Source organism: Salvelinus namaycush, chromosome 34, assembly GCF_016432855.1.
Source record: "Salvelinus namaycush isolate Seneca chromosome 34, SaNama_1.0, whole genome shotgun sequence".
NCBI classification, from domain to species: domain Eukaryota; kingdom Metazoa; phylum Chordata; class Actinopteri; order Salmoniformes; family Salmonidae; genus Salvelinus; species Salvelinus namaycush.
Window position 1 is genome coordinate 31,004,911 of NC_052340.1, and position 15,413 is coordinate 31,020,323.

The 15,413-nt window shown below is 42.2% G+C and overlaps 1 protein-coding gene across 1 annotated transcript in view; it reads left to right on the plus strand.

Annotated features, from left to right (window-relative positions):
* The window catches only part of LOC120028483 (protocadherin Fat 3-like), a 79,902-nt gene extending 71,336 nt beyond the window's left edge, over window positions 1-8,566 (plus strand). The window contains exons 20-22 of the mRNA XM_038973687.1: window positions 1,004-1,063; window positions 4,367-4,402; window positions 6,026-8,566. Of these exons, the coding sequence (XP_038829615.1) occupies window positions 1,004-1,063; window positions 4,367-4,402; window positions 6,026-6,732 (803 nt within the window). The 3' untranslated portion in view covers window positions 6,733-8,566. The remainder of the gene's footprint in view (window positions 1-1,003; window positions 1,064-4,366; window positions 4,403-6,025) is intronic.
* The last annotated feature ends 6,847 nt before the right edge of the window (window positions 8,567-15,413 follow it).

Here is a 15,413-nt window from a genome sequence, read left to right on the forward strand (position 1 = left end):
TGTTTCTTGATCAACATGGATCACTCAGGTCATTCTGCAAAAATCACTGACATCCACATGTGAATCTACATAATCATAGTGTGTTGCTACTATGTACATAGCTGAACATAGCTGTACATAGCTGAAATGCAATGTTGACATATCAACATTGATGCTTCATTCATTCATAATTAATGGAACCGCTTCACTGTCAAGATGATCACATTTCACATAATATCTGTCTCTGATATTAGCCAATCAGGCCACAGAACAATCTGAATCAGTTCGGCTGACCGCTCCAGTGGATGTGATGTCATTATTATGTTCATTCCATTTAATTTCTCCATTTGGTTGTTATTTTTCTATTTATCTGGTTTTCATTGAATGTCTTCAGAACATAATTTAACAGTCTAGCTCTCGTCTCTCTGAGCACAGCCCTACCTCATGTATACATATGTGTGTGTGTGTGTGTGTGTGTGTGTGTGTGTGTGTGTGTGTGTGTGTGTGTGTGTGTGTGTGTGTGTGTGTGTGTGTGTGTGTGTGTACTGGGGATACTCTCCAATACTTGGATGAGCAAATGCACATGGATTCTGTGTTAGTCCCCTCTTACACTCTTAGAAAAAAAGGTTCCAAAAAGGGTTATTTGGCTGTCCCCATAGGATAACACTTTTTGGTTCCAGGTAGAAAGAACCCTTTTGGTTCCAGGTAGAACCCTTTACACAGAGGGTTCTACATGGAACCCGAAAGGGTTCTTTCTACCTAGAACCAAAAAGGGTTCTTCTAAATGGTTCTCCTATGGGGTCAGCCAAAAACGTATTTTAGGTACTAGATAGCAAAACATTTTCTAAGAGTGTAGGTCTTCTAAGTCTGGTTCCATATGAAGCTTTTGATCAGACACCTCCCATGCTACACGTCTCTAGTGTTGATCCCATCTTCAGCCAATAGTAGCTCTGCTTCCTGGCAGCCTGTTGTCAACTTCCTGTGTCTCAAACCGTGTCTCCTCCCTCTGATTCTCTTCAACAAGCCTCCATAGTGACCGTCATTCGACTGGTCAATGATGCAGTCGACACTATTGAAAACGAAGGTACCATGTCTCATCCATCCTCTCTCTCTCTATCCTTCTGATGCTCTCTTTACTTCTCCCTGCACTTACCTCCCTCTCTATGAGATGCCATGCCAATGTTCTCCATGACAATAGCATGACAGTGCTGTGGTTTGAAAATCATGTACTTCAGGCATGATGTACATGTAATGTAAACTCAAAGTACACACATACTGTAGGCTTTATATTTTCAGTACACATCAAATACCTAGCTTACATGGAACCCATATGTTGAAGTGTCAAGCCTCAACACACACACACACACACACACACACACACACATTAGGGTTCATGGGGGAGGGGGGGGGGGGTCTGACAAAAAGGCAGTGGTGTAAAAAGTACCCAATTGTCATACTTGGGTAAAAGTAAAGATACCTTAATAGAAAATCACTCAAGTAAAAGTAAAGGTCACCCAGTAAAATACTACTTGAGTAAAAGTTTTAAAGTATTTGGTTTTAAATATACTTAAGTATCAAAAGTAAATGTAATTGCAAAAAATATACTTAAGTATCAAAAGTAAAAGTATAAATCATTTAAAATTGCTTATATTAAGCAAACCTGACGGCACAATGTTCTTTAAAAAAATAATAATAATAAGATAGCCAGGGGCACACTACAACACGCAGACATCATTTACAAACAAAGCATTTGTGTTTAGTGAGTCCGTCGGATCAGAGGCAGTAGAAATCACCAGGGATGTTCTCTTAATAAGTGTGTGAATTGGACCAGGGAAAGGGAAAATGTATGAATTAAAAAGTCAAAAGTACATTATTTTCTTTAGGAATGTAGTTGTAACGATGTGCGCTGAGTCAGGTTTCAAGTTCAGGGAGTGAGTGTTTTAATAAATAAACACAACATAATACAAAATAACAAACACGAACAACGCACAGACATGACACAGAAACAATAACGCCTGGGGATGGAACCAAAGGGAGTGACATATATAGGGAAGGTAATCAGGGAAGTGATGGAGTCTAGGTGAGTCTGATGATGCGCAGGTGCGCGTAACGATGGTGACAGGTATGCGCCATAACGAGCAGCCTGGTGACCTAGAGGCCGGAGAGGGATCATGCGTGACAGTAGTGAAGTAAAGGTAGTGAAAAAATATAAGTAGTAAAGTACAGAATCCCTCCAAAAACGACTTAAGTAGAGGGCCTCCCGGGTGGCGCAGTGGTCTAGGGCACTGCATCGCAGCGCTAGCTGTGCCACCAGAGTCTCTGGGTTCGCGCCCAGGCTCTGTCGCAGCCGGCCGCGACCGGGGGGTCCGTGGGGCGACGCACAATTGGCCTAGCGTTGTCCGGGTTAGGGAGGGTTTGGCCGGTAGGGATATCCTTGTCTCATCGCGCTCCAGCGACTCCTGTGGCGGGCCGGGCGCAGTGCGCGCTAACCAAGGGGGGCGGGTGCACAGTGTTTCCTCCGACACATTGGTGCGGCTGGCTTCCGGGTTGGAGGCGCGCTGTGTTAAGAAGCAGTGCGGCTTGGTTGGGTTGTGCTTCGGAGGACGCATGACTTTCGACCTTCGTCTCTCCCGAGCCCGTACGGGAGTTGTAGCGATGAGACAAGATAGTAATTACTAGCGATTGGATACCACGAAAAATTGGGGAGAAAAGGGGGTAAAATTTAAAAAAAAAACAAAAAAAAAACAACAAATAGAACGACTTAAGTAGTACTTTAAAGTATTTTTTTAATAAGTACTTTACACCACTGCAAAAAGGTCAGGGCTGAATCAGTGTTACTCACAACATGTGCATTGACATATTACACATACATAAATAAACTGACATATATTACACATACATAAATACACTGACATATTACACATACATAAATAAACTGACATATTACACATACATAAATACACTGACATATTACACATACATAAATAAACTGACATATTACACATACATAAATAAACTGACATATTACACATACATAAATACACCTACATATTACACATTCATAAATAAACTGACATTTTACACATACATAAATACACTGACATATTACACATACATAAATACACTGACATATTACACATACATAAATACACATACATAAATAAACTGACATATTACACATACATAAATAAACTAACATATTACACATACATAAATACACATACATAAATAAACTGACATATTACACATACATAAATAAACTGACATATTACACATACATAAATACACTGACATATTACACATACATAAATAAACTGACATATTACACATACATAAATACACATACATAAATAAACTGACATATTACACATACATAAATAAACTGACATATTACACATACATAAATACACATACATAAATACACTGACATATTACACATACACAAATAAACGGACTTATTACACATACATAAATACACATACATAAATAAACTGACATATTACACAGACATAAATAAACTGACATATTACACATACATAAATAAACTGACATATTACACATACATAAATACACATACATAAATAAACAGACATATTACACATACATAAATACACTGGCATATTACACATACATAAATACACATACATAAATAAACTGACATATTACACATACATAAATAAACTGACATATTACACATACATAAATACACTGACATATTACACATACATAAATAAACTGACATATTACACATACATAAATACACTGACATATTACACATACATAAATAAACTGACATATTACACATTCATAAATACACTGACATATTACACATACATAAATACACTGACATATTACACATACATAAATAAACTGACATATTACACATACATAAATAAACTGACATATTACACATTCATAAATACACTGACATATTACACATACATAAATACACTGACATATTACACATACATAAATACACTGACATATTACACATACATAAATAAACTGACATATTACACATACATAAATACACTGACATATTACACATACATAAATAAACTGACATATTACACATACATAAATAAACTGACATATTACACATACATAAATACACTGACATATTACACATTCATAAATACACTGACATATTACACATGCATAAATAAATGGACACATTACCGATACATAAATAGACTGACATATTACACATACATAAATAAATGGACACATTACCGATACATAAATACATTGATATATTAAACATTCGGGTGGATGGGAATCTCAGATGGTCCGATCCTAAGCCTCGCAAACACCTGTCTGGCACCTCCAACACAAACACACACTAACAAGCTAAAGCTCTCTCTTCTCCTGTTCTCCCACCTGACAGTGTCAGTCATGGATCAAGGTCAGAGCTACAACAGAGGTGCCCCCCCCCCCCCTTTCTCTTCATCTCACATCAATCCATCTCATCTCTCTCACTCCCCTTTACTCCTGTCGCTCTCCCTCTCTCCCTTTCTCTCCCTTTCTCTCCCTCTCTCCCCCTCTCTCTCCCTCTCTCTCTCCCTCTCTTTATCTCTTCCTCTCTCTCTCTCTCACTTTCTCTCTCCCTCTCTCTCTCTCTTCCTCCCCCTCTCTCCCCCTCTCTCCTTCTCTTCCTCTCTCTCTCCCTCTCTTTATCTCTTCCTCTCTCTCTCTCTCTCTCTCTCTCTCACTCTCTCTCTCTCTTCCTCTCTCTCTCTCCTCAGTCTCCGTTCCAGCTCACTGTGTTTGTGTGGTTTATTACTCCTAGCCCCCTGCCAACACACACACACACCCCAGCATGTGTTTTCCCCCGTCACAGTGTTGTTGTGCTGACTGAGCAGTCCTGATACTTCCTTGGAGTTGGCACGTTGCCGGGGTGGAGAGGCTTCGCTCATCTCCCATGACAACCACTCACTCTCCAACGCGCCTTGTGGCCGTTCTTCCTCAGTTTGGCCAATTTTCACATTCATTTGCTTTTGCCTGCTGCCTGTGACGTGTGATGTTTGATCCTCCCACTGCATTGCATTTGCATCCCACCTCCGAGCGTGTTGTTTTGTTGTTACTGCTTTTAATGAGTTTATCCTCGCTGACGTTGCTTTGTTGAGATTTGTTTTTTACTTTTTAGTGCTTCTCACTTTTGTTTTGTAATTTCCTTTGATGCATGTACTGTCTGTCTGTCTGTCTGTCTGTCTGTCTGTCTGTCTGTCTGTCTGTCTGTCTGTCTGTCTGTCTGTCTGTCTGTCTGTCTGTCTTACTGTTTGTCTGTCTTAATGTCTGTCTGTCTTAATGTCTGTCTGTCTTACTGTCTTTCTGTCTCTCCGTTCTTTGTTTTTGTTTTGAATTTTACAGTTTATTGCTTTGTGAAACATTCCCTGGTTAACATTTGGAAGTATGTCAAGCTGTGATGTGTTTGTTTACGTTGAATGATCCCATCGGTCAGTAGCCTCTGATCTCTCACCATGGCTTGGCTGTTCCGAAGTGCCACCCTGACTCCTCCTGAACCCTGACATGCTGTGACCTTTTGAACTGTGACCCCTGACCTGACGTTCCCAGGCCTCCCTCCTGCATGTTGTGAAACCTTCAAAACACAGCTAACATGTTCACTGTACAGGATGTTCCCCGTGCTGTGGTTGACGTCTAACTGTGTTTTTGTTATCTACAAACATGCCCAATGGACCTCTGCAGACAGACTGTAGTTGTCCACTAACATGCCCAATGGACCTCTGCAGACAGACTGTAGTTGTCCACTAACATGCCCGATGGACCTCTGCAGACAGACTGTAGTTGTCCACTAACATGCCCAATGGACCTCTGCAGACAGACTGTAGTTGTCCACTAACATGCCCAATGGACCTCTGCAGACAGACTGTAGTTGTCCACTAACGTGCCCAATGGACCTCTGCAGACAGACTGTAGTTGTCCACTAACATGCCAGATGAACCTGCAGATTGTAACTGTCCATCGGGCATGTTGGCAGAGATTGTGTCTACTAAATGTAATCTAACTCTGTCCCTCCCTCCTCCAGCATATCACTGGGACACGTCTGACTGGATGCCCAACTCACGTCTACCCAACATCGAGGAGGTGCCCAGTTACGAGGCCAGCGGCCTCGGAGACATGGTTGCCTCAGCCTCCCGACTGGGGGTCAGCTCTCGCCTGGGGGGCAGCTCTCGCCTGGGGGGCAGCGCCCGGGACCTGGATTCAGACTACTACCTCGGGGGCTACGACATCGACAGTGATTTCCCACCTCCTCATGAGGAAGAGTTCCTGACCCAGGACCAGCTCCCGCCTCCCCTCCCCACTCCCCTGGAGGAGTACCAGGAGCACCCCTACGACACCCTGCCCGCCACCCAGCCCGCCTCCAAGGAGAGCACCCTGAGTGGGAGTGTTAGTGGCAGCACCGGACGCCACAGGTCCCCCCGCCCACACTTCCACCCCAGCCAATACCTGCCCCCACACCAGCTGCCCCTGGGGGAGGCGGGGCAAGGCGGGCTGGGAGGGGAGGAGTTCAGCACTTTTGTGGGTGGGGCGATCATGTCGGGAGGCGGGGACATGGATGATAATGTGTCGCTGAATAGGAGGTTGTCAGTGAACGCATCATCGGCCTCGGACTTGTCGGCCCCCTGCGGTTTTGACGACTCTGAGGCGGGCGGTAGTGACTTTGACAGTATGGATGAGCTCCAACGGGGTGGGACACACACCGTAGAGATGCAGCAACAGACTGAGGTCTGAAGTCTGACTGGGCCCCACTGTGGGGTCAAGGAGAGTGGCAAGGGGACGGGTGGGCATGAGTGCACGACAGAGACTGCTGGAGTAGGAAGTGGACGCTGTGGACGCTGTGTCGAGCTGTGCAGGTTCCTCTGGACTGAGTAATGAAAGATGGAGGTAGTCATTCAGAGGGGAATGATTGGTGTTTAATGGACACACTGCTAGATAGTGGCTACATCATCAAAACAGTACCACCCTAACCCTTCAACCACTGCCATTGCAAACACTAACCTCAAACCACTTCACCCATTGCAGGCTTTATCCTTAAACCACTTTTCTTCATTCCAAGCCACTACCCTTATTCATGACCCTTTAGCCACTACCCTTAAGCTAATACCAAGCCGCATGCAATGGAAAGAAACGTGTTTTGACACATTAGTACCTACAGCTGGCTATCATCATAGCCACTACCCTAGCAGTGGCCCGTGTCAAGATCAGATGGGTGTTATCCTCTTCCATAGTGAGGAACAGAAAGCCTACCAGATATGTTGAGTAAGTAGGAAAAGAGGGTGAGAATGTGAATAAGAAAGATTAAGTTTTAAAAAATACAAACTTTTAAGAGACAAGTGCAGAGAAAATGGATGAGCTAGTGCAGAGAAAATGGATGAGCTAGTGCAGAGAAAATGGCCGAGCTAGTGCAGAGAAAATGGCCGAGCTAGTGCAGAGAAAATGGATGAGCTAGTGCAGAGAAAATGAATGAGCTAGTGCAGAGAAAATGGATAAGCTAGTGCAGAGAAAATGGATAAGCTAGTGCAGAGAAAATGGATGAGCTAGTGCAGAGAAAATGGATGAGCTAGTGCAGAGAAAAAGGATGAGCTGGTGCAGAGAAAATGGATGAGCTAGGGCAGAGAAAATGGATGAGCTTGCGCAGAGAAAATGGATGAGCTAGTGCAGAGAAAATGGATGAGCTAGTGCAGAGAAAATGGATGAGCTAGTGCAGAGAAAATGGATGAGCTAGTGCAGAGAAAATGGATGAGCTAGTGCAGAGAAAATGGATGAGCTAGAGCAGAGAAAAAGGATGAGCTAGCGCAGAGAAAATGGATGAGCTAGCGCAGAGAAAATGGATGAGCTAAGCGCAGAGAAAATGGATGAGCTAGCGCAGAGAAAATGGATGAGCTAGTGCAGAGAAAATGGATGAGCTAGTGCAGAGAAAATGGCCGAGCTAGTGCAGAGAAAATGGCCGAGCTAGTGCAGAGAAAATGGATGAGCTAGTGCAGAGAAAATGAATGAGCTAGTGCAGAGAAAATGGATGAGCTAGTGCAGAGAAAATGGATGAGCTAGTGCAGAGAAAAAGGATGAACTAGTGCAGAGAAAAGGGATGAGCTAGTGCAGAGAAAATGGATGAGCTGGTGCAGAGAAAATGGATGAGCTAGTGCAGAGAAAATGGATGAGCTAGTGCAGAGAAAACGGATGAGCTAGTGCAGAGAAAACGGATGAACTAGTGCAGAGAAAAGGGATGAGCTAGTGCAGAGAAAATGGATGAGCTGGTGCAGAGAAAATGGATGAGCTAGTGCAGAGAAAATGGGTGAGCTAGTGCAGAGAAAATGGGTGAGCTAGTGCAGAGAAAATGGCCGAGCTAGTGCAGAGAAAATGGACAAGCTAGTGAATCAAGAAAAGATGAAGAATGTTTGGTAAAAAGAAAAGAAGACAATATTGTAATTGAACAGCCAGTGCTGTGATATTGCCTTCTCTTTCTGCTCAAAGCAGATGTGATTGGTTTTAGCTGCACACAACTTCCCTGTCCTACCTCTCACTATACCTGCCTACCCACAGAGGCCCAAAAAGGACTTCTCCCTTACCAGGATGCGGGTGGGTGGGTGGGGGGGGGGGGGGGGGGGGGGGGAGTACACACATCCACACACTGCTCATGCATAGCCTGTACAGAATTTGTGAAATAGAAATGGAAGAAGATTTTTTGTATGATTATCCACTCTTAAGAATGCCATTTGGATTGATGTGAAATATGTTTATTATTACCCCTAGTCCAAACGTCCACCCCTGAAATCATTCCTGTGACCCCATGAGAGTTTAGCCATCCTTGTGTCCCACCACATGTTAAACTGATATCCTGCCGCTCTTCTTTTCTGCCCAGTCATTTTGCTTTAATGATGTTATATGATCTTTATTGTTTTGCACTAGTATCTTTAGATTTTTGGTTTTGATGGTTATTACATGAAACGTGCTATATTATTGAAATCCTCCAAAGGACATTATCATGATATGTAATTCTGGCCCAGTTAAATTAGCATAATAAGCAATGAGGAATTTTTATGATAGTCATTTTCTTTTCACTGATGTCCCTGATTTTCAAATAGGTTTTCTTGAGCTATTACATTTCCGAGCATGCAACCCAATGTATTTTCTTTCCCTTCCTTGTTCTCCTTCTGTCCCATGTTGTTTTACACTGAGCAGGTTTTATAGAGTCACTCCAGTATTTCCCAAAGCCATAACAGCAATAGATTGACTGGTGGATGAGGAGTAGGGTCCGTGCACAATGCAAATGCATTCTGGGAAAATAATATAATAATGTAGCATCCCATCACAACGGCTGTCACAGCGGCCAGGCACCGTTGCATCATGGGTCTTGTCTGTTGCTGTGTTCCATTTTGGTTCTGTCCACTTAAAAAAATTATATTAACAACAGTCACTAACAATGGCTTATTCTAAACACATCTCTATCGCTCCAGGACAGAAGGACAGATAACAAAACAGATGAGTGTCGTATTGGACTTGGAGATGTATTGGACTTGGAGTTGTATTGGACTTGGAGTTGTATTGTAATATAATATACCTTTTTTTGTAAAAGATGTAAGTTTGTGTTCAGATCTTTGTACAGTGTACATAGATAGCTGGGTTGTTAAAATGCATTTTGTAGATATTGAATTGCAATCCTGACCACCTTTCTTTGAGTTTCATGTTTTTGTTCGACGTGAATGTGGACAATAAGAGACCTTGATAAATCAGTCATTTAACCTCCTCTCCCCTCCTCTGTTGGCCTTTTTCCTAAAGTATTATTTTATTTCATTAACCTTTGCTTTAAAACATAAAAAGCCTTTCAATAGACTAGTTAGAACTTGCACGGTATTAAATGCACAAAACCTGCTTTACATTACATCCCGGTGTTTTTTTTGTTTGTTTAAAATCCTCTGGTTTCTGTTTCTTTTCAATGATTTTAGGTAGTATTGAAATATGTCTAATCTAACTGCAGTCATTGAGTGTACAGAATTAGTTATTTTTTAACTGCTTTTTTGTTTTTTAAATCAATGCTGAAAATAAAAAAGGTTATTGATCAAACAAAGACTAATTTCGTCCTTAATGCAATGGAAAAGGTTTGTCTATGATGTTACAGAATGGACTAAACTTGATTAACTGTAAAAGGTTTGCAAGGTAACTTGTTTGCAAGGTAAACTGGTATGATTACAGATTTACATGCAAGTGTCACTTATTGCCCTAAAGCCCTTAAACTCAACTGTGGACCTCGAAGCCAGTTCCACTGCATTTTTTCATTTTCCCCTCTAATCAGGGACCGATTTAGAACAGAAAACCAGCAGGCTCCGGACCTCATAGGGTAAGAGTTGAGTACCCCTGCTCTAAAGCAGTGTTTCCCAACTCCGGTCCTCCAGTACCCCCAACGGTACATATTTCTGTTGTGGACCCAGACCAGTACAGTCGTGGCCAAAAGTTTTGAGAATGACACAAATATACATTTTCACAAAGTCTGCTGCCTCAGTTTGTTTGATGGCAATTTGCATATACTCCAGAATGTTATGAAGAGTGATCAGATGAATTGCAATTAATTGCAAAGTCCCTCTTTGCCATGCAAATGAACTGAATCCCCCAAAAACCTTTCCACTGCATTTCAGCCCTGCCACAAAAGGACCAGCTGACATGTCAGTGATTCTCTCGTTAACACAGGTGTGAGTGTTGACGAGGACAAGGCTGGAGATCACTCTGTCATGCTGATTGAGTTCGAATAACAGACTGGAAGCTTCAAAAGGAGGGTGGTGCTTGGAATTATTGTTCTTCCTCTGTCAAACATTGTTACCTGCAAGGAAACACGTGCCGTCATCATTGCTTTGCACAAAAAGGGCTTCACAGGCAAGGATATTGCTGACAGTAAAATTGCACCTAAATCAACCATTTATCGGATCATCAAGAACTTCAAGGAGAGTGGTTCAATTGTTGTGAAGAAGGCTTCAGGGTGCCCAAGAATGTCCAGCAAGCGCCAGGAACGTCTCCTAAAGTTGATTCAGCTGCGAGATCGGGGCACCACCAGTACAGAGCTTGCTCAGGAATGGAAGCAGGCAGGTACAAGTGCATCTGCACGCACAGTGAGGCGAAGACTTTTGGAGGATGGCCTGGTGTCAAGAAGGGCAGCAAAGAAGCCACTTCTCTCCAGGAAAAACATCAGGGACAGACTGATGTTCTGCAAAAGGTACAGGGATTGGACTGCTGAGGACTGGGGTAAAGCCATGTTCTCTGATGAATTCCCTTTCCGATTTTTTGGGGAATCTGGAAAAAAGCTTGTCTGGAGAAGACAAGGTGAGCGCTACCATCAGTCCTGTGTCATGCCAACAGTAAAGCATCCTGAGACCATTCATGTGTGGGGTTGCTTCTCAGCCAAGGGAGTGGGCTCACTCACAATTTTTCGGCGGGTGGACAAACAAAAACCCACAAATTCTGACAAACTCCAAGCATTGATTATGCAAGAATGGGCTGCCATCAGTCAGGATGTGGCCCAGAAGTTAATTGTCAGCATGCCAGAGCAGATGGCAGAGGTCTTGAAAAAAGAAGGGTCAACGCTGCAAATATTGACTCTTTGCATCAACTTCCTGTAATTGTAAATAAAAGCCTTTGACACTTATGAAATGCTTGTAATTATACTTCGGTATTCCATTGTAACATCTGACAAAACTATCTAAAGACACTGAAGCAGCAAACTTTGTGGAAATTAATATTTGTGTCATTCTCAAAACTTTTGGCCACGACTGTACACCTGATTCTACCTGTCAACTAATCATCAAGTCCTTGACAAGTTCAATTAGATGTTAATGTCCGGGGCTACAACAAAAATGAGAGGGCCGGATTTGGGAAACACTGCTCTAAAGTACCAAACAAGTCAACAAGTAGGCCCATAAAAACATTACACAGAGCTCCATTGGTACACAGTCCAGCACTAAAAAATAAACATTTAGCAACCCAGTGGACCACAGCACTACATTATGAGTTGCTATAGAAACCTTCATGTACACAGTGGCACAAAGCACAGCTTTTTAAGGACTTTTGAGTGCTACTCTGAGCTGCACTAAACTGTACGATTTTGCTAGCGTTCCAGGCCAGCTACATTGCAGATGTTGCATTCCATCAACCAACCCACGTGAAGAAATACTACAGTTTACTATAGAATACTATAGTTCTTACTATATAATTCTATAGAATTATGTAATAAACTGTAGTATACTGTAGAATACTATACTACACACTGTAGTATACCTCGATAATGTAGTGCTTAATATATCATTTTGTAGTATACAGTAGAGTACTATCGTGATTACTATAAGTTGTGGGACACTAGATGCGTAACTTGGCTTGACTGGCATATAACTACAGATGTAAATCCTCGATTAGAAGGAAAAGGCTAAGTCCAGGAGATCCATGCAAACTGTCAATTATTTAGGCATAGTGTTGTATAGCAAGCATGTGTATGTGTGGTCTTTTGGCACTTACTCACACTCTTGTACACAACACAAGAACAAAAGTTGAGCTGCTGACAGATGCACGCTTGCATCAGGTGGAATGGTACGCTTATAACTCAAGTCTGTGAAACCACGAGAGGGAGCGCAAGGCCGTGTGTAAAAGATTGTCAATCAACGATTGGGCTTTTCCACAGTTGTATACTGTAGAATACTATGCTACACACTAGTATCCCTTGATCATGTGTAGTACTTACTATAGAATTATGTAGTAAACTGTAGAATACTACAGTAATGTCCACAAAAACACTACTGTGTCCGCAAAAACACTAGTTGTTTAACTATAGTAATACTAAAGTATTTAATATATATCCCATTCATTCCCATTCCCCATATCCCAGTTTGTGCCTCCCATGACTGAGAAACTTACATGCCAAGTATAGTCTGTTCCCTACAGGTTATAGAAAAGACTCCAGATGTCACGCCCTGACCGTAGAGATCCTTTTTATGTCTCTATTTTGGTTGGTCAGGGCGTGAGTTTGGGTGGGAATTCTATGTCTGGTGTTCTATGTTGTCCTTGTTTTGTATTTCTGTGTGTTTGGCCTGGTATGGTTCTCAATCAGAGGCAGCTGTCTATCGTTGTCTCTGATTGAGAATCATACTTAGGTAGCCTGTTCCCACCTGTGTTTGTGGGTGGTTGTTTCCTGTTTAGTGTTTGTTTCACCTTTCAGGACTGTTCGTTTGTTGTTTTTGTTGTTTTGTCAAGTGTTGCGTATTTTATTTAAAAAATATGAACACTTACCACGCTGCACCTTGGTTCTCTTCTCCTTCTCCCGACGATGTTCGTTACACCAGATGTACCTACCTACAGGTTATAGAAAAGACTCCAGATTTACCTACCTACAGGTTATAGAAAAGACTCCAGATTTACCTACCTACAGGTTATAGAAAAGACTCCAGATTTACCTACCTACAGGTTATAGAAAAGACTCCAGATTTACCTACCTACAGGTTATAGAAAAGACTCCAGATTTACCTACCTACAGGTTATAGAAAAGACTCCAGATTTACCTACCTACAAGTTATGGAAAATGTGCTTTTTTAATATTTGTCCAGAGGTTTCCTCAAGGAGAAAACCCCCACTTCTATGCCGAAGATAATAAAACAAAAACACTATGGTAATGTCCGCAAAAACAGTACAGTAATTACTATAGTATACACTATAGCTTTTTTAAACTACAGTAATACTACAGTATTTATACTACTGTATTGATAAACTGTAAATACTACAGTGTTCTACAGTTATATCCGCAAAAACAAGACAGTAAATACTACAGTAAAGTCCTCGACAACACTACAGTGAAAACTATGTCACATAAACATGGTAATGCTACAGTATTTATGTCATAGTATACTACAGTATTTTTTCATGTGGGAAGGTCACATTGCCTTGCATTAGTACAGAATGACAGCTTGGATCACTATGCTTTGTCAGTGTGAGGGAAATATGGGGGGTACAGTTTTGCATAACGGTGTCACTCCATACCTCCCAACAACAACAGGTGTGTGTGTCTGTGTGTGTGTGTGTGTGTGTGTGTGTGTGTGTGTGTGTGTGTGTGTGTGTGTGTGTGTGTGTGTGTTTAATAATAATACATTGATGCAGCGGAAACCAGATAGGCCTGTTGTTTTCCCATTCTCAGATTAAAAGCTTAGAGTCACTAGAGACCTTTTCCCTCTGTCCCTCTCTCAAATGCTTTCTGTTTGTGTCTGTCCCTCTCTTTCTCTCTCTCAAATGCTTTCTGTTTGTGTCTGTCCCTCTCTCGCTCTCTCTCAAATGTTTTCTGTTTGTGTCTGTCCCTCTCTCTCTCTCTCTCTCTCTCAAACGTTTTCTGTCTGTATGTCTGTTCCCCTCTCAATTTTTTTCTGTCTCTCTCAACTGTTCTCTGTTCTCGTCTCTCTCTTTCCTTAGGCTATTTAGCTTTGTCATGCTAATTTATCTGACATTTCTCTTTTGCAGGGCTGCAATCGGTTTTAGAATGAGTTCCAAAGTGTACATCTAGGTATACAGTGTTGCAGGTACACAGGGAAATAAGTAAGAGGAAATGTACTTGATTATGGACTTCCTATCTAAACCCTCAATGCACTGTCTTTGACCTTCAACCTTTGACCTCTAAGCCGAGCTCAGCTGTCAAGCACTCTGCTGCACTCTCTGAAGTCTCCTTCAATCTACCTTTTCCCGCTGCTCCCGAGTGGTGCAGTGGTCTAAGGCACTGCATCTGTGCGAGAGGCGCCACTACAGTCCCTGGTTCGAATCCAGGTTGTATCACATCTGGCTGTGATTGGGAGTTCCATAGGGTGGCGCACAATTGGCCCAGGTTTGGCAGGGGTAGGCCGTCATTGTAAACAATAATTTGTTCTTAACTGACTTGCCTAGTTAAATAAAAATGTGTGAATGAAAATTCCTTTAATTCACTCAGAAACTATTCCACTTTCTATACTGTCACATCAGAACAATCTTCTGATGCATTATCAGCCAACAGAAACAAACGTGTGGAGTTAAAGTAAACAAATGAAGACTACAGAGATTGAGACACACACAAACACACACCACACACACTCACACAAACACACACTCACACAAACACACCACACACAAACACCCCACACACACACTACACTCACACACACCACACACAAACACCCCCCCCCACACACACACCACACACACACACACACACACACACACACAAATACACCACACACACACAATTACACACACACACACACAAAAACACACCACACACACACACAGGCACACCGCACACACACAGGCACACACACTACACACACAATCTACACACACACACAGAGACACACACACGGGTCTCGCTACCTTTAGCTGACTCATAAAAGAGCGTAGACTGAGCTGAAACTCTGACTCAGGTGATGGAC